The sequence below is a fragment of the Pantherophis guttatus genome, chromosome 1 (assembly GCF_059756535.1).
Source record: "Pantherophis guttatus breed Tessera chromosome 1, ASM5975653v1, whole genome shotgun sequence".
Taxonomy (NCBI): Eukaryota; Metazoa; Chordata; class Lepidosauria; order Squamata; family Colubridae; genus Pantherophis; species Pantherophis guttatus.
Genome location: NC_142063.1, coordinates 293,917,284 through 293,937,316, shown reverse-complemented (window position 1 = coordinate 293,937,316; position 20,033 = coordinate 293,917,284). Strand labels below are relative to the sequence as shown.

At 39.1% G+C, this 20,033-nt stretch overlaps 1 protein-coding gene across 1 annotated transcript; it reads left to right on the top strand.

The window, feature by feature from the left end:
- The first annotated feature begins 4,474 nt into the window (after nt 1-4,474).
- Nucleotides 4,475-11,247, top strand: H3-3A (H3.3 histone A). The gene is made up of 4 exons (XM_034427933.2): nt 4,475-4,681; nt 6,261-6,415; nt 7,310-7,463; nt 10,609-11,247. The coding sequence occupies exons 2-4, from the start codon at nt 6,288-6,290 to the stop codon at nt 10,735-10,737; spliced, it is 411 nt and encodes a 136-aa protein (XP_034283824.1). The 5' UTR covers nt 4,475-4,681; nt 6,261-6,287; the 3' UTR covers nt 10,738-11,247.
- Nucleotides 11,248-20,033: the final 8,786 nt, after the last annotated feature.

The following is a 20,033-nucleotide window of genomic DNA, read 5'->3' as shown; positions in this document are numbered from 1 at the left end:
CTTCCAAGGTAATCTAAGATAATAAAGGGGGGAAATTAATTTACAAAGGATCAGTCCCTGTGTTTATTTACATAGGCAATGACTAAAAATGGAATCCTCTTTGAAGTAGGACCTTTGGAATTTTTCTCTTCAGAAAAGCTACATATTATTCTTGTAATACCTGGAAGAGATATGGTTTATTTTCTCAGGCAATTAACATTTGCATGCTGTTTGAATTTGTGTTTTTAAATTCCTTCTGTTGCTTTACAGTATTTTATTTTTATTATACAACATGGGGCTGAAAATGTGGTGTATAAATTCTTTCAGGAGGAAGAGGAACACTATTACTGATGGTGACAGTGGCAAAGGAATTTTATTTCTTCCTTGCCACTATGTTAATTCAGTGTCCTCCAGCAGATCTTTTCATATATACAGAGAGGCTTATCCAATCTGGCCAGGAGAATGACAAGGTAAGTCCCTTGGAGACCTCCTGACATTGATTTTTGGCTGTTTTATAGATAAAATTGCTCGTGAAGGTGTTGCACCAGAATTCAGGTCAGAATCAGTACCAGTTTGTCACTTGGCTTCCATCTTGCCAGGTTGTGTTAGATGTTTTGCAGTTAGTGCAAGTGCAAGAGGGTACTTTGAGAGGCAATTTGTTGCATATGCCTTCATGCTCTTTATGTATCCTAGCTGGTTAAGTTAGATGGAAAATCTGGACTATAAAGATAATAAATTACTGATAGTAAGGAAGTTTCTAAGGTCTCTTAACACATCTTAGGTTAATAACTAGCTTTTTAAAGATCTAATTTTCTTGATCAAGTTATTTAGGTTCAAGATGAAAAAATCAGTTGCATGTTTTCTTGGATAAAATTCTGTTTTTAAAAACCTTTTCAATATAGTTTTTAGCCCATTTCCAGTAATCAAAACTGCCATGTTATTTAGTCATAACGATCTGAGCCATAGAAGAAATGGGAGTGTGATAATATTATGAATATTCTGAAGCTCTACCAGATGAGAATATTAAAAGATAGTTATTTTTAATACTTTCACCTGTTCTTTCATTTTGGACCAAGTTGTTCAATTTTAGACCCTGAATTTTATTATAGACCTATAACATATTAATATGTGTTATTTCACATATTTGGAAACTTTATTATTCCTTCTGCTGTTTTGAAGTCTTGGACATCTGCCCCAGTAGCAGTTTCAATGCTTTCCTAAGTGTGATTTCTAAAATTTAAATGACCTAGATGGTTTTTTTTTTTTTTTAATTTAATTTATATGCCGCCCTTCTCCGGAGACTCAGGACGGCTTACAATGTGTTAAGCAATAGCCTTCATACTTTTGTATATTTATACAAAGTCAGTTTATTGCCCCCATAATCTGGGTCCTCATTTTACCTACCTTAGAAAGGATGGAAGGCTGAATCAACCTTGAGCCTGGTGAGATTTGAACTTGCAGTAATTGCAGGCAGCAGATATAAGTGGATGTTAATAACAGTGCTTTAGCCTGCTGAGTCACCAGCCTAAGTTTTAAAATTTATTTGAAAGTGTGAATTTTTTCTCAATAAAACGCATACAATAAAGGGTGTTGTGCTGTATAGTCAGCATTGTTTTGGGCAAGTAGAACCATCTACCATACATTAACTCATTTGTGGAGTTGCAAGAAGGGTTACTTGTATTCAGTTTAGTTTTGAACTGAGATATAATAATAACTTGTAACTTGATATTGTATTCTTAAGTCAATGTTTATTTTTTATTATTTTTTTTAATTGGCACGTTAATTTGTTACCCCAAAGTCAGGACTATTTTTACTACCAGGTTTGTTCAATCAGTATAAAATAGTGGATATAGTCCATATTTCTGAGTTGATAATAACTCCCTATTAATAGAATATGGAACTTTGCTATTAATTGGACAAATACATATAAACAAGGATGAATGCAGGAGCACATTTTTTCCCACACAATCCTATTCATAAAAATGTTACAAGTCAATATCTATGGAAGGCTTAGTAGAAATCCAATTTATACTACAACAGCACTTTAAGGACTGTGCTGTATTTATCCCAATAGTTTTCTAACAATTTATTTGAGAATGTTTTTTATGAAAAACAACTGTCCAGGAGTTGGACAACATATAACTTTATCAAACAAATCAATAAACAAAGAAATTCTAAAATCCCTCTTCTCTCAGTACCATTTTTGCCATGGACACAACCTACATTTTATGACTATGCTGAGGATGATGGGATCTACCACTAACTATTAGCCATTTGAGGCTTTGTGAGCATACTGCCTCTCCTCAGATCACTGGGATCTTCCTTCTGTGACCATTTTATCTTCAGCTACAGAAGAGAGCAAACCCTTGGCTTCTGTGTAATAATGTTTGACCAATGCATTGGAGAGGATCAGTCAGGTGTTTGTTAGATACAAGGGGATAGGTATACCTGTTTTTAAATAGTTTAGCACATTTTTGGGAAAAAAATGGTAGATGTTTAAAAAAACATGCTCTGATTAAAGCTCTAGTCCTGCCTTTCAGAGTCTGGGGAAAAAAATCAGGTTGCACCAGCCATTTGTTGCTGGTTCTGTCCCAAATAAATGTATCTTAAGTTTTGCACTCATTCTGCAAAAAAAAAATATATATATTTTGTGTGGCCATACTTTTCCCTGTTTATATTATTTTGTGGGATTGTATGTGGACATTTTCCCTAATCCTGGGCCACCTTGCATATTCTTTGAGTTCCTTCTGGGTCATGCTGGTCATAGTCACTCATTGCCAGTACTGATCTATCCTTGCATTACTTCTCAATCTGGAGTGTGTGTGTCATATCAATTTCTGTTGTCCTCTTGTAATTGAAATCTCAATCCATCCCATGTGATGTATCACTTCTGAGTAATACTCTTCTCACTGATTCTTTGCAGAACCTTTACAATTCAAATGCACAAAAGAGCCCAAGTGAAAAGACCCAAAACAGAATAGACAAGATTTCTTTCCCTTCAGCCTGAATGACCAGTTGGAGCCCAACAGTATTCTGTGACTGGGACTTATCAATTGCCCTAATTTTGAATACAGGACTCTTCTGGAATAGTATACACATGTCCAAAGATAGCCTGGCTGACACATCTCTAGTACATAGGAAGGGTACATAAAATGAAATAAAGGGGAGCATCTTGCTTCTCCAGATTACCAGTTGATCAGCTAGGTTATTTTAGGACATGGCTTTGCAAAAGGAGATTTCAGATATATTAATGGTCAGAAACATTTTTCTAATTCCACTTCTTGCAGCGGCTGACAACTTGGAGTCAAAGAGCAGAGACTGTTTTATAATTCAATGACATATGTATGCTAGTGTACCACATCTGAAACACATTGTTTTTCATAAATATCATCTCATGGAATGTACATACCATTATGGAAATCAGAAAATGAAACCATTAGACCTAAACCAAGGAATGGAATTAGTGAAGTGTTTCAAACTGTTAATATTACGGGAATTAACAAAACTTTATCCTCTAAGTATTATTTCTCAGCTGCTGCAAGAGTAATAGAGGCAAAACCACTCACACCACCAGAACCTGGAGCTGGGTTTGATTCAGATTTCACAAATCTCAACATGGCTGCCTTTAGAAAACAAGCAGAGCAATTGCCTTGCTTTCCTCATTCATTACAGAACTGAGCCCAACTATCAATGTGGCCATCATAGGTAGTTTAGGAAAGCCAAGCATATGTGACCTATAACTGGCAACTGAGCATACAAAGAACAAGCTAATAGCTCACTAATACTGAAAATATGTAAATAGCAAAAACAAATGGAATGGAAATGGATTCCTAAAAGTAAAGAATTACTAGAGAAAGTGCATATAAATATATCGTGACTGTAGGGTGATGCGCTAAAATGTTGCTCTTTTAATTCAGTTCTATATTTCAAAGACTTTTCAAAAACAAAAATAGCCTGACACATTTATCAAACATGTCCATCGCAATCTTTTTATTGCCCCCTCCATTGATGAACGATCGTTTTATCATTAAGTCTTTTGATCTTTAACGGCTCATTCACTTGGGTTTATATTCGTGACCGCCCCCGAACTAACTTGTACTGGGATACGAGGGGCCTCTTAAAACGGGACCACAGGTAGAGTGCTGAAAGCGATTTAGCAGCGGGGAACGCGAGAGGATGGAGTCGGAGTGGACTCCTCCCCGGTCAGGTACTAACGGTAGTAATAAGTGACCGTTGGCCTGACAGTTGGGGCTGCTCGCGGCTTGGCTGTTGGCCATCGAATCGGGCCGCGTGATCTCCCGACATCTGTACCGTCTCTCGCTAGGCGGAGGGAGAGGACGGCCAGGGGAATCCCTCTCTTCCTCTCTCACTTACTCACTCTGTGCCTGGGGCGCGCGCAGCGTGTCTTTTGTGTTTGTACACACGGAGGCGGCCGCGGGAAACCGAGAGTGGGTGGGGAGGAGAGCGGGTGGGCGTGGCCTCTCCTTCCCTCCATTGTGCGCCATTGGCGGTCTCTCGGGGAGGAGGCGTTGCCTGGGCGGTCGGGGGGCGTAGCTAAGCAGCGGAGTCGGCCTTCGCGAGTCAGCCATCTTTCAATTGTGCTCTCATCCGCCGTCGCCCGCAGCAGCTTCAGCACCTCCTCCTCCTCCTCCTCCTCCTTCCTCGCCTGGTCGGCAGCCGCGCTCAGCGTAAGCGGACGGGGGTAAGTCTTCAGCCTCCCTTACAGGACCCCCCCGGATCCCCGCTCGGCCGAGGACCCCTCCGAACCGTCCCCTGGCTTCCCTGGCAAACTTCTGGGAGCGAGAACCGCTGTTGGGGAACAGGAGAGTCCCTTTATCTCTCCGCCTTCCCGAGTACGGCGGAGAAGCTCGGGCTGCTCCTTCCCTTTAGACCCCCCCGGCCCCACTTTGCTTGGCCGTTGCCCCCTTCTTTTGCCCTCGCCTTCCCCCAAACCTTCACTATCCTTCTCCCCGCTCCCTCGCCGACCACCTCGCCCCATCGCCGCCCTAGATGGGAGCCGGGAAACGGCTGCAAAGGGAAGCCCCGTTGCCAGCCCCGGGAAACTCTCCTTGCCTGCCTTCCCCTCTTCCCCACAGTTGTTGCTCAGCTTCACCATCTTGTCTCTTTTCTCTGGTCACCGACCATATTTTTTTTCCTATTGCATAAAAAACAATCCGGAGGGGGAGAAAGGTGCCTAGGGAAGCCTTCGCACCCGGGGAGATTTTGGGGGGGTCTGTCCAAACTTTTCCTCTCTCCCGCTTAGCCTGCCGGATCCCACCTAGTTTGAAGCGTTTGCGGGATCTGGAGAAGGTATTGTGATGCTGCTGTTTTATTTTATTTTCCACCCCCCTCCCGTCTCTTTCTCTGCCTGCAAAGGGAGTAGGGCTGCGTTTGGCGATTGTTTCCATTTTGTTGGGGCTGAGTTTGCCAGCGAGAGGCGCTTGGGAGCGAAGCAGCCGTAGGACTGGCACTCACACAGGCAGAGGCAGCCCCGAAGAGGCGGCAGCCCCCCCCCCCCCTAAAAAAAAGTTCGCTCGTTGTTTTCTGGCTCCTAACCTCTGACTTGGCTTTTCCTTTTGTGGCAGAGCTCTGGCTCTCGGGCGCCTTCCCTTTGAATCCCCTTCGCCCGCCCGGCCGACCAAAGGGAGCGATGGCTTCTTTGCAGCAGCAGAAGCTGTCAGCCCGGGCTTTCCCCTTCTTGTCGCCCCTGCTTGAATGCGGACGTTTGCCCTTCTTTTACTCCCTTCAAGCTACCCGTCAGTTGCACGTCCCCCGACGTCTTCTGCAATCGGGGACACTTATTTCGCCCTCGCCAAGGGGAAGGGGAAGGGTGGGGGAATCGAGGTGTTGCTATTAGGTTGGAGGCACCTTGGCTGCATCGCTCTCAAATTTGGAGAAATCTGCTGAAATCTCCGGCGGATAGGTTTGCCGCTTAAATACAATTAGAGCGCGAACTCCCACCGACATTTTATCATCCAATTTAGGACTTGTAGGGAAGGCCTTTTTTTTTTTTTTTTGGAACGTTGCAAGCCGATAGCCGGAGTGTCAGGCAGGCAGGCAGGCTGCAGAAGTCTGCTCTTTGGATTGGCATCGAAGGTGCGGATCTGCACGGTTTGAATTGTTTGAAAGGTTTTTTTCTGGGGATTCTTGACATCCGAGGCGTATCTTTATTTTGGTGCGTGAAAAAACAAAAATTAAATGGGCATTTTTCGGCGGATGTTTTTCGAGCTCTAATGCCTCGCTCTAATGTGGTGATCGCGTGGGTGACTTCTTGCCGATAGGTATAAGGAAGAGAAGTTCGCGGGAACATGGCTCGTACCAAGCAAACTGCCCGCAAATCCACCGGGGGGAAGGCGCCCAGGAAGCAACTCGCGACAAAAGCCGCTCGCAAGAGTGCGCCCTCTACCGGCGGGGTCAAGAAACCTCATCGCTACAGGTATAAAAATGACCGCAAGAAAGTATTACGATGTGATCGCCCCGTAACGACGCGGAAATATTTATCGGAACGTTTTTTTTTTCTTTTTTTTTTTTTTTGCTCGAGGGAGAAAAAGATCACAGTTTATTGTTTCTAGGATCGAGTCAAGATGATTTCATCAGAGTCGTTATTTTTGTAATGCAAAACCCGACCCATAAAACATTTTGAACGAAATATGTCTGTAAACCAGTGAATGACCAGTAATAATAATGTGCTATTTTATTAATGAAAACAAATTTAAAATAGAATCGGGGAAAAATGCAGCTTTAATATTAAGCGAAGGGTTCGCTGGTTTGTAGGATGCCATAATAACGCTTGATAATTATAGTGATTATCTAATTAATATTTGGTTTATTTGTTTCAAATATATTGGGCATTTTTCATTTATAGTATTAACAGTACAGTAGTTTAATTCTTCAACCGTAACTGTACGAATGGTAGATTTTGTACAGTGTACCACTAGAGGGCAGTATCTGATCCAGAATAAGTAAATACTATAGGTTTTATATTTTAAAAATGTTTAAACAAAAGAAATAGCAACTGACATAACTTGTTGGTATCTTAGAAGTCACTCATTTTATCAGCAACCTCCATGGTAAAAAGTTATTTAATTTCTTACAAACTTTCATAGGAGTTTGAGAAAACAGAATACAACTGAATTATTGCAATTGGAGTCTTTCACAATGTTCTGTTTTTAATTTAAGTCTACGTTAAGTTTTTCTTGCAAGCTTATTTTGGTCATGTAAATTAGCTTGTGTAAATTAGCATGTATTTCTGTGAATATACATTGGGTTTTGTATATTTTTTTTTAAGATTGGAAGGGTTTAATTATTTTTGCTTTGTTTTTATTCAAAGGCCAGGTACTGTAGCTCTTCGTGAAATCAGACGTTATCAGAAATCAACTGAACTTCTGATCCGCAAACTTCCATTTCAGCGCCTGGTGCGTGAAATTGCCCAGGACTTCAAAACAGATCTGCGTTTCCAGAGCGCAGCTATTGGTGCTTTGCAGGTATAAAATTGTTATTTTAAGTTATCCTTTCAAAACACAAGTGTCCTTTGCTTGTATTGATGAGATGTGTTATAATTTACAATGACTAATTGTGCTTTTGTTATAGTAGATATTACAATTTTCTTTACTAATCTTTTCTGTATTAAAGAAAATACACATTTTTTCTGTTTTATTTTTTAAAACCTTGCTTTCAGAAAATACAGCATGGCATCTGACACTAAATAAATCCAACTTATTTAGTTGTATTATGTGAGTGGATGTAGATTTGCCAAAAGAAATTATACCCAAGTTCTTTTCTAGAGTGCAGCCATTGATAATTCTGTGCTTTTGGTATGTGAGAATGCATGCGATTGGTTGCTTCCATACAGTCACCTTATTGGTTGAGCTGTTTCTATGGTCAGTCAAAATTTCATATGATTGGTGGGTTTCAGAATTAAGGATATATGTAATTGTAGGTGAGCTGATTACTACTACTGTTTTGTTTTAAAAAGTAATCTGCTTCCTCAGTAGAATCTCAAAAACTAAAACAGGATTGTTGGAGTTCAAAATATTTTAACAATAACATTATGACTATATGTCAAATATTCTAAAAAAATGTGATGGTGCCAGTAATTTTAATTAGAGTAGCAAATATTTTGGGAATATGAACCTCATGATGCTACATGAGAAAGGGACCACTGTTTTTTATGTAAGTATTAATGGAGAGAATATGCCAGTTTCTTTTAAGCTGCAAAAGAGTGGAAATACACTGTTGCTGTATGTTATGTGATTGTCTTAACTTTCTACTAATAGAAGCCATTGAGAGAAATTCTGATCTGGGTGGACCTTCTCAAATCTTAGCTAGGTAATTTGTACATTACAGATGAAATGCAAGATTTTGTCTTGCGGTTGTGAATAAGTTATGTCTTTAAAAAAATAAAGTTAAAAGTGCTGTTTTCAGATCTTTCCTGAGTATTCCTTCAGTTTGTATTATGTGTGTGTTTTATGTGAATGTTTGCTGCACAGTACTGCCAAAGCTAAGTAGATCTACTACACTTTTCCAAAAATAATAACTTTTATTACTTTCTATATTACTTCTCTGGATAAGAATGGCATGTGGCCATTAGTCTAAGATTGCAAGATAATCTTTCATTTTTTACTGCTGTACTTGATAAGTGTTTTTACACTGGATGGACCTACACAGCAGTTTTCAAGCCCCTCTATTCAGCTGCATATTCTGCACGATCTGCATGATAAAGTGGCATCTCTTTTTTTCTCAGGCCTGAGGGAACAGATAAACAAGAAATATTTACTCCGCCAAAATCAAAATAGATGTAAGCCAAAGTTCATTTTGAGAAACACCAAGAGGCAACTTGCAGAATTCCAAATAAAACTGATTAAAACATTCAGTGCCATGCAACATAGGGACTTGGAAGTTGCAATCAATCAGAATTAACATAGTTGATTGATTATATATTGCAGGGTGTCTGGCACCTCTGTTCAAAATCCATTATAAAATAGATGAACATAAAACAGGAATTCACTAAGATAGGCTGTCATGTGTGGCCAGTGGATTCCATTTGTCACAGTGGGTCAGTTGTACAGCCCTGCTTTGAAAATAAGATTTGTTATCTGCTTGTCGTTGCATGATTCTCTAAATAAGACAGAATCATCATGAGGTCAAGAATCCAACATTTATGTCAAATATTCCATGGTTTAACACCAGATAGTGTAACAGATTAACTGAAATGGGATTTTTCTTTAAAATGTTACTATTTTTGCTTTATGCATTTTACATAATGAACATATATGCTTCATTGATGAATTGTGAAAGCCCTTGAGATAAGACACTTGGAATGTACACAAATCCAGTCTACTTTATTGCAGGTTCCTCCTTAGTTCCTCCGTACTCAACATGCAACATTGTGCAAAATAGCAAATCAATATTGTATAGTACAAGTAGTCCTTGACTTACAACAGTTTGCTTGGTGACCATTCAAAGTTACAACTGAAAAAAGTGACTTATAATTGTTTTTCACACTTATGACGGTTGCAGCATCCCCATGGTCATGTGATTTACATTCAGATGCTTGACAACTGGCTCACATTTATGATGGTTGTAGTGTCCCAGGGTCATGAGATCCCCTTTTGCAGCCTTCTGACAAGCAAAATCAATGGGGAAGCCAGATTCACTTAACAACCCTGTTACTAATTCAACAACTGCAGTGATTCACTTAACAAATGTGACAAGAAAACTCGTAAAATGGGACAAAACTCACTTAACAAATTTCTCACTTAGCAACATAGATTTTGGGCTCAATTGTGGTCATAATCCTCAATTTATAGCCATTCGTTTAGCAATTGTTTGACAGTACTATGGTATTGAAAAAAAAGATTTATGAGCAGTCCTCACATTTAATGGCCATCAGAGCATTCCCCCATGGTCACATGATCAAAATCCAGCTGCTTGGCATCCAGCATGTATTTATAACAGTTGCTAAGTCCCAGGATCATACGACCATCTTCCAACAAGCAAAGTCAATGGGGGAAAGCCAGATTCGCTTAATGACTGCATGATTCATTTAATAACAGCAGTGATTCGCTTAATAACTATTGCAAATAGGTTGTGAAATTGGGTATGACTTACTTAACAATTGTCTTGTTTAGCAACGGAAATTCTTGACACAGTTGTCATAAGTTGAGGACTACCTTAGTTATAGTTTGAAGGAAGGGGGAAAAAGATACCTGTTAAAACTCAAAAATATCTACCAACTCAAAGCATGGCATTCATTTCCACCTCTATTGAACTAGAGATTGGGTCTATTATATTAGTGAGAACAGCATTTTAAGAAATAATTATGAATTGCCTTAGTTGTTCCTATTGGTGGATTGGATCCAATCCGGAGCTGTGATTTACTTTGAAAGTTGCACTTAAAGAATGTTATGGGGCACGGAAAATACAATATAAATAAAAGAGCCAAGAAAATCTGTGTGTGGAACCAATAAGAGAGTTTTAGATACAAGATTAAAATTAGGAGTTAAGATACACAAAAGAATGTTTTTCCATTTTCTTTCACTTGGCTTGAAAATAAACTTGCCTGTGTATTTTGTGAGGATTTGGGTACTTTTTATTTTAAATGGCTAAACCATTTTCTTTTTTCAATAGGAGGCAAGTGAGGCCTACCTGGTTGGCCTGTTTGAAGACACCAACCTTTGTGCTATCCACGCCAAACGTGTCACAATCATGCCAAAAGATATCCAGCTAGCACGCCGCATACGTGGGGAGCGTGCTTAAATTCTACTAAGATGGATTTGTCATTCTCAAAACAAATAAAATCTCTTCTTCCTGTTATTGGTAGTAATGAACGTTAGATTTTTTTTCCCATGGGGTTAAAAGGTACCTAAATCTATGGTTGCAGATGGAAAAATAGAGGACAGAATCGGGTATTGGCAAGTTATTTTTCATTTTCATTTGTGTGTGGATTTTTAATATAAACGTGGGGACATATAAAGCATTATTGCTATAAAAAAAAAACCATTTCATTGAACAAATTTCAGCAGTTCAACTTTATAACAATTATAAATATGCCAGTCAGACTTTTCTGGACAATGCCAGCATTTGGGTTTGTTTTTTTTAAAGGTAAATTTCTTATTGATGGCAACTATATGAAGTCTGTATCATACAGTAGATTCCATCCACTCATTATACTTTTCTAAGTTGTCCTACATGCAAGTACATGTTTTTAATGTTGTCTGTCTTCTGTGCTGTACCTGTAAGTTTGCTATTAAAATACACGAAATAATATTTGTTTTTGTCTTAATTTTTAAGTATTTTATTTTATTAGCTATAATTCAGTAGCAATGGATATGTTTAAAATGTATTTAATGTGCTGCATTTATATGAAAATTTTAAAAATGTATATTGTAGCTTAAATATAGAATTATGATCCCATTAAAATATTTGAGGGCATCTTGTGTCTTAGAAATAAACACAAATATTCATAGAGATTCCAACAGAGATTCAGTTTTGTTGACCTGAAGCACAGCTATATCTATGATGAGCCGAGGTGGCGCAGTGGTTTGGGTGCAGTACTGCAGCTACTTCAGCAGATCAGCGGATCAAATCTCACCGGCTCAAGGTTGACTCACCCTTCCATCCTTCCGAGGTGGATAAAATGAGGACCCAGATTGTTGGGGGCAATATGCTATTTAGTATACTGTCTTTGGTGTAAGCCGCCCAGAGTCCTCGGAGAGTGGGCGGCATAGAAATAATAATAATGATGATGATGATGATGATGATGATGATTATTATTATTATTATTATTATTATTATTATTATTATTATTATTATTATTAAAAAAACATGATTAGGTGAATTCCACAGATTTGCTGTGCTTTGCACAGGTTTGCACCAAAAAGCAAGATATAAATGATATACTTTTAAGGTACAGGTGCTATTTGAAAATTACATGAGCAGCAATTATGCCAGGCTTCTCTAACCTTTTGCCCCTTATTCATTGAGGGCAAGGTAAGTTATAGTTTCTCAAGAATCTATTTTTCCAGAACAAGCCATACTCTGATGTTTCTGTCTGGAATTGCTCCAATTATATTTAAGTTTTCAGTACATAGATGGGAACACACTTTTTATGAATAAAATACATAGTTTCAGTTATCAAAACTTCAACAATTGGAATTTATAGAAATGCACTTGTCCCATTGAGTTTTTTAGGGGTTTTTTCCCCTGATTGTTCCTTCCTGAATTGACTCTTAATCCTTGCAATTCTATTAAAAACCAATATGATTGAATTGCCTTGGTAAAGTTCCATGCTTGTTTATTCCCTGTGCATGTTCAATACTGCTAATGTCCTCAGAGAGTAAGTTCAAAATGGGCCATATTATTTTGAGACATTTCTATTATTGATTGCTAGCTGCCTGACCAGTACAAACAAGGAACTTGCATTGTCCTGCTTGAGATAGAGGAATGTATTTTACAGGGAAAAGCTATAACTAGATACAAAAATATAGTTTTAAGTATACACAGTAGCAGCATTGTGTTTTAGTCTACTGATTTGTAACCATGCTTAGGTTACCAAAATTGTGCATATAGGGAAAACTACATTCCTGATTTGAAGACTGTTCAGATACGATTTTTTGTTCTAATAAAATATAATCGCATTAATTTTAATCAGAAGGTAACAGAAGCAACATGTATTTTCTTATCTCTATGTCTGGCACTGTAGAATAATGCTTTTAATCTGGAAACAATAATGCCACAACCCACAAAGCAAGATGTCTTTCAGTGTGATAATACTGTGAAGATGTAAAACTTTTGAGTAGTTGAGGATATACTGCTATTTGTTTGATTTATATCCCACCTTTCTATCCAGGGACATTTGAGGGGGCAGATTCAGCTGTGCCTTGGCACATGAGGGAGCAGCGAGGCATGCAGTGAAAGAGACAGGTACATGCCATGCTTGTCAAAATCAAAACAAGGGGAACTCTTCTTGCTGCAGAGAGATCGAAGTGTGAAGCTGAGTATTGGAATGGGGAGTGGGAGAAAAAAATTTCTGTAGGAAGTTATTTAGTGGTTCGATATTTCACCAAATACCAGTTTCTGCTCAGGTAAGCATTAAATGCTAAAATGAAAAGCAAACTATCCTTATGGATTAAGATTCCTTTTTGCAATCCCTCCTGCCAGAAAACCAAAACTATTAACATTCATCTGTTGGATGGTATCTGAATATAAGGGGGGTGGGTGTGTTAATGACTACATGGAGTAGCACATAGAAAATAGAATAAAAGCTCATCTGAAAACTGCAGAAAATTCTGGAGGCTTCTAACATGAGATCTAAAAGCTATATATTGGAATTTATGTATCACTCTTCAACAGCAAAAACAACAAAATTCCTAAGGTAGTTTATAAGTTGTAGTCAGCCAACGTACACCTTCAGAGCAGCACAACAAATCAAGCATGGACTAGTGATTAAAGCGGACTATGAGCATTCTGAAGCTGTTGCCTGAGGCAAAACAAAAATGTAGACAACTGAAAATTGTCACAGTCTTCTTCAGATGGCCAGGAGTCTGGAGGCTCTCTGTGGATGAACTCAGTGTAAAGACAGGCTCTCGGGAATCAGGCAACCCATCAAACTCTAAGCCCTAAAACCATGGTTGTCCAACTTTTTGACTTGTCTGGATTGCATTGAGTGAAGAGGAATTATCTTGGGCTGTTTATAAAATATATAGTTAATGGATATAAATAGCAAACTTCTTACTATCTATTTTTCTATTATCTCATGGGGCTGCATTGCTAACTCCAAAGCCAAATGCAGTCCATGGGCTTAGCTTGCACATGCCTGCCCTAAACCATTTAGGAAACACAACCGCTATCACTGCTGCTCTTTTTGATCCTCCTCCGTTTAGATACCTGTCACCAAATACATTTCCTACATGAGAGACAACTATATTAGCTATCCTGAATTCATTTCATTTACTTAAATCCACTTTTGTTTTGGCTCAGACTTCTTTCCCCTTTCCCTTTGATTCAGTTGTGCCCATTTGCTGTAGCCTTGACAGACCACCCTTTTTTCTATTCTTCATTTGGTCTTTTTTTGTAAGACAGTTTTTGGTCTCTCCAGTACTCGGCAAATCTTCATGGTTTTCAGTGCATCTTCTTCACTGTCCTTCAGATATTCTTCCAATGCCCTTTTATCTTCAGTTGTTTGCTGTACTTTCACTATTCCACACGCACCTATGGTCCTTGGTAAGTAGAGTCTGTCAATATAGCTTCATAGAAGGACATGATTCATTTTCATTATTTTTCTGGTCTTTATTATTATTAACTTATATAGCTGCCCATATCACAATTGTATCTCTGGATGGTAAATCTAGGAGTAAAACCGTCAAAAGCAACAAAACAACAAAAGTTGTAGAGATAACAATGTAATAATACTATAAAATGGCCCCTGAGGACAAACTGACCCAGTCAACACAAAGTCATCTTAAGACAAATCACAGATCACATGTCTGGAGGAATATCCTGGTCTTCAAAGTCGTTCAAAATGCCAGCAGGTTCAAGGCCAAATGAATTTTAAATGATGGACACGATTTAAAATGTAGGACCTGGATCATAGCCATTCTTCTACATCTAGTAGAACAGGCAGAAATGGTGGAACTACTTGAGTGCTTATTGGCTTGTTTTCAGATAGATAGATGGATGGATGGATGGATGGATATTCACAGAAGTGAGTACAACCCCTCACATTTTATAAATATATATCTTTTCACGTGACAACACTGAAGAAATGACACTTGGCTACAATGTAGTCAGTATACAGCTTGTATAACAATGTAAATGTGCTGTCCCCTCAAAATAACACAACACACAGCCATTAATGTTTAAGCTGCTGGCAACAAAAGTGAGTATACCCCTAAGTGATAATGTCCAAATGGGGCCCAAAGCGTCATGCCCGCTCCTGGCATGTGATGGCACTATAGGCCTGTTTTTTGCTCTCCCCAGTCTCCAGTGCCTTTCTAGGAGTCTGGCGAGGGTGAAAACGGCCTTCCCCACCCTCCCATCTCCCCAGAGACGGCCCCTTTGCCAACTTCTGAAAGTTGGCAAACAGGCTGTTTTCGCTCTTTGGAGGGTCTCCAGGGGGGTGGGGAAGGCTGTTTTTACCCTCCCCAGACTCCTAGAAAGGCTCTGGAGGCTGGGGAGAGCAAAAAACAGGCCTACAGTGCCATCACATGCCAGGAGCAGGGGGAGTGGGGGTGGGTCACGTGTGCATGCACAGGGGCAGGGTACATAGAATTATGGGTGTGGGCACACACATGCGCGATACTCCCCCCTGCTCCTGGCACATGATGGCAAAAAAGTTAGCCATCACTGGCCTAGGTCATCTTTATGTAGAGCAACAATTTGTTTTTTCAGATCCTCAGAGAGTTCATTGGCATGAGTTGCCATGTTGAACTTCAAGTGACCAGTATGAGAGAGAGAGCAATAACACCAAATTTAACACACCTGCTTCCCCTTCACACCTGAGACCTTGTAATACTAATGTGTCACATGACACCAGGGAGGGAAAACGGCTACTTGGGCTCCATTTGGACATTATCACCTAGGGGTGTACTCGCTTTTGTTGCCAGCAGTTTAGACATTAATGGCTGTGTGTTGTGTTATTTTGAGGGTCATTTCTTCAGTGTTGTCACATGACAAAATATACTTAAATATTTACAAAATGTAAGGGGGTGTACTCATGTCTGTGACATACTGTGTGTATGTATGTGTATGTGTGTATGTATGTATGTATGTAAGTATGTATGTATGTATAGTCCTCTCCTGTTCAGCGAAGCAGCAGTAGAAAACTTAGCTAATCTTTATGGTAATCTTTTAAATAAGAGCAATTAAATAATATAGAAGAACATTTCCTTTTCAAAGTGATGTGGCTCCTGTGCTATTTGAAAGTGGAGGGCAGGATCCCTTTGTGATCTCACTTTAATTTTTTTTACATGAACTTCCATTGGAGTGGAGCATCTCTTTGAAGATCTGCTCAGCTGTACTGTCTGACAGTGAATAACAGCCTAGGTTACAATGTCTAGTAGCTATGATTATTCATGTGAAGACATTGAAATGCTCTCACTAAGGCACAAGAGAGCAATGCCACCTATCCACTTCACAGTTCTAATTTAAAAAGATTTTCCTTGGGGAAGTAACTGATCCACATTGGATAATGGAGTGAACAGAGACAGGGACTGTGGGTTAAAGGTGCACCTTTGTTTTTAAGACTACATCCAAATTTTAAATTGTATGCTTTTAAGAGTGAAAAGGAACTAGAACAAATTAAATTTGATGTGCTGTCATAAACATTTAATTTTAATTCATATTCAGTAAAGTTCACAGATTTATATCCTGCCCTCTCCTCCAGTTACCCATTTTATCATTTCTCCTTCTTTTCCATTTAAAAATGGCAATTATGTAATAATTCAGCAATTTCTGAGGGCTGCCCTCAAGACTGGAGGGAATGCATCTCACCTTTCCTTTCCTTTGGTGTAAATTTTTGCACTTATCCTATAGGCAGAGCCAATTAAATTTAATTTGCTATCCACCAAATTCATCTTTTTCTGTTATACAAACCTTCCTGCCACCTCATATAGTGCAGCATGGTGGAGGACAAAGATTTAGCCCTTGCCCTTTATATTGTAAGCCAATAATTTAATTGTTAGCACAGTTGAGAAAATGCATACTGGAGGGTATGTGTATTAAATGATGACAATGGGTTTATTTCAAACCAGATTCGGTTAGGCAAGGAAAAAACTCTTAAGAAAATTAAATGAAAATGCTTCTTGACTGACATGGTGGTACTTCTAATGGAGCCATTGTCTATAGAAAGCACAGAAGCGTAAATGAAAATGCAGGCCTACTTATGGACACTTTTACTTGCACAGTATCATACATTAACCTAAGCATAATCTGATTTATGCTTGGTTTATGTGAATTCTATTAGGTTTAGGTTTAACAATTTGAGTGAATGAAACCATAATGGCTTGTTTAATTAATTCACTAAGGTTTATGCTTACTTGTGGACACAACCACTTTTGGTAGAAACCAGGGAGAACATTCCAGAAGGAGTCCATTCTTGGATACATGCATAAAATTCCCAGTGGTCTCCTCTCAATAACTCAGTCAGCTTCCAACAACCGCTGTCTTTTAAATATAGTTTGATTGCTACTGTATAGCCTTATGCAGGGATGGGTTCCACTTACCTTTACTACTGGTTCGCAGCGGGATCGCGCACACGCTCTTCTGCATCAATGATGACATCATGCCGGGTGGGTGGAGCCTCCTGCTGGTTTTACTACCGGTGCTATAGAACCGGAGAGAACCGGGAGCAACCCACCACTGGCCTTATGCGAATGTTAGAGACACCATTATTGAAAAATGTCACATTAGGAGAAGCTGGACTATATTTAGACTTGCTTAGCTTCACTAAATTAGCTAGATCATGTAAATGCTGAGGATTTATTTGGAAACACATTTTATGGAACTTTTCAATAAATCTTTGAATAACATATACTTGCAATTGAGCTGAGTAGCCCAGCAAATTTTAGCAGATTTTTTTCTGTTGTACCTAACAATTGGTTTGATACCCTCATAAAGAACGTATTTGTAAAAAAAAAAAAAAAAAAAAAAAAAAAAGCAGCATTCATGCAATTCCAAGGGGAAAAAACATTCAAGGGAAAATATATTTTAATCCCATTTATAAAGAGAAGCTGTAACCCCCTGATGATTTTGAACAAGAATTGAGAAGAAAATCAGTGACAAGAGTTAAAAACCTACTCTTGGATCCCTAGCATTTCAGCCAAGTGCTATTTAGCCAGTGCAATTTTGCTTAATTTGAATTATTTCAGGCTGTGAAAAGAAAGCTGATTTTGAAATGGAATAGAAAGGCATAACTATCTTAAAATGCTTTAAACTGCAGCAACAATAGCCTGTGTGGCCGATGGAAAAGTAACACACAAGTGGTAACATGATTGTGAAGAGCCAGAGAAAAAGAGCTTTTAAATGTGCTACAAAATAAATCCACAACTTGTGAGGAAAAGTTCGAATCCAGAAATCTGACAATAGATTCCCTCCCCCTCCAGTCAACAGCACAATAGTGAACACAATGGCATACCACTAGCAAAAAAATGACATCTTCAAAGCTGCATGGAACTGACGGTCTATAGAGTTTGCAGCATGTCACAGATATGACATCGGTGGGTTCATTTCTACATGGAGCCAAAAAACAAATTTAAAGCGCAAAGGAGATGGTGACAGCAGGTTGAACTATATATTCTATCTTCCAGAGGGTTCACAGTTAGATCCCTTCATGATTTAAAAGGTGAAAAGAAAGTCTATAGTGGCTCAAATCTCAAAAAGTCAAAAGTAAAATCCTCTGGTCATAAGTGCTGCCTGACCTATCCATCCTTCTGCCTTTTGTTACCACTTCCCAGATAATTCACTTATGTAGAATCACAAGTGGTTTGGAAGGCAGAGCAATGGAGAACCGAAAATGAATGTGGGTGGTGCATGGGTGATACTGCATAGATCTAAATGCCCTACAAGAGACTAGATGGCAATGGTAATGGGCCACCAATCCTAGTCATAAAGTGCAATAAGTTATCAAATTCATGTGTCATAAAAGGTGGCATTCCTACATTTTGATGGAGCCATTCAAACCAAATGCCTACATCAGTATTCCTTTTCGGATTCAAAGCAATTCTTTCTGTCAAATTCAAAATAGCTTTAGGCAGGTTAACACTAAGATAAATGGATGCCACATAAAATGTAAAAAACACTTTTAAATGTTGAGAGAACTGCCCTTAATATTCAGACAATCAATGGTCCTTGGCTAGTTTCATAGTCCCACTAAAGAAATCATGCTTCTCACAAGACAAGCTAAATAAAGAGAAGCAGCAGTAGCTTCTAACAGGCTGTGTTTGTAAGATGAATCGGAAATCTGCAAGGTCAGCAATAGTAAACTAGAAATACAAATACTTTTCTTATCTCTAGTTGTTATGACATTCACTCTGGTTCAACAATCATTGCTGGTAGTGACAGGGCAGGTGACATGAAGAGCACTGAAAGATGTAGCTCCTGCAGATACCACAGAACATAGTGAATGAGGATTTCTCCTTCCTCCCTTCTTTTGGAACAATAATGCAGATGCTCTTAGAGACATGGATTCCAGTCTTACGTTAGTAGCAGGCTTTTTGACATGTACAATAACTGAGGGTCTCTAATGGAGATATGTATTCTGCCATGAATGAGAAGATATTTGCAGCTAGTTCAATGAGGAACAAACAACTGTTGTCTACATGTATACCATTTTTACTTGATTAGGACAATAAATAGCCCCTTAGAGTGAATATACAGGCTTGGAGATGATTGGTGCCTTTAAGACAAAGTTGATTACTGGCAACCGCCAGGACAAGTGCCTGCAGTTTTCTTGGGAAGGTTTTCAGAAGTGACTTCAGGGGTGAAATCCAGCAGGTTCTGGAGAACCGGTAGCAGAAATTTTGAGCAGTTCGGAGAACCGGTAGCAGAAATTTTGAGTAGTTCGGAGAACCAACAAATACCGCCTCTGGCTTGCCCCAGAGTGGGGTGGGAATGGAGATTTTGCAATATCCTTCCCTCAGGAGTGAGGAGGGAATGGGGATTTTGCAGTATCCTTCCCCCAGGAGTGGGGAGGGAATGGAGATTTTGCAGTATCCTTCCCCTGCCACGCCCACTAAGCACACCATGCCCACCAAGGCATGCCCACAGAACCAGTAGTAAAAAAATTTGGATTTCACCACTGCCCTCATGGTCTTCCAGTTTCTAGCTCAGTGCCACAACTATTGTACCAGACTTTATAACACTATAAAAATATTAGAATTCATGATTCTGGGATAAAGTGTGAAAAATCATGAGAAACTATAAAATAAAGTCTTTGAAGTCTTACTGAGTATCAGATATGGAAAATGGCAGCAGGTTACCATCTAACATCATCATTAAGCATATGAATTTCTTCCTGGCCACAATTTTACTGTTTCAGAAACTGATAGATTTACACA

Excerpts from the sequence above, each read along its gene's own strand:
- H3-3A (XM_034427933.2), top strand. The coding sequence starts at position 6,288 with ATGGCTCGTACCAAGCAAACTGCCCGCAAATCCACCGGGGGGAAGGCG. Across the intron at positions 6,416-7,309 it reads AAGAAACCTCATCGCTACAG|GCCAGGTACTGTAGCTCTTC; the intron begins GTATAAAAATGA and ends TTTTATTCAAAG. Across the intron at positions 7,464-10,608 it reads CAGCTATTGGTGCTTTGCAG|GAGGCAAGTGAGGCCTACCT; the intron begins GTATAAAATTGT and ends TTTTTTCAATAG.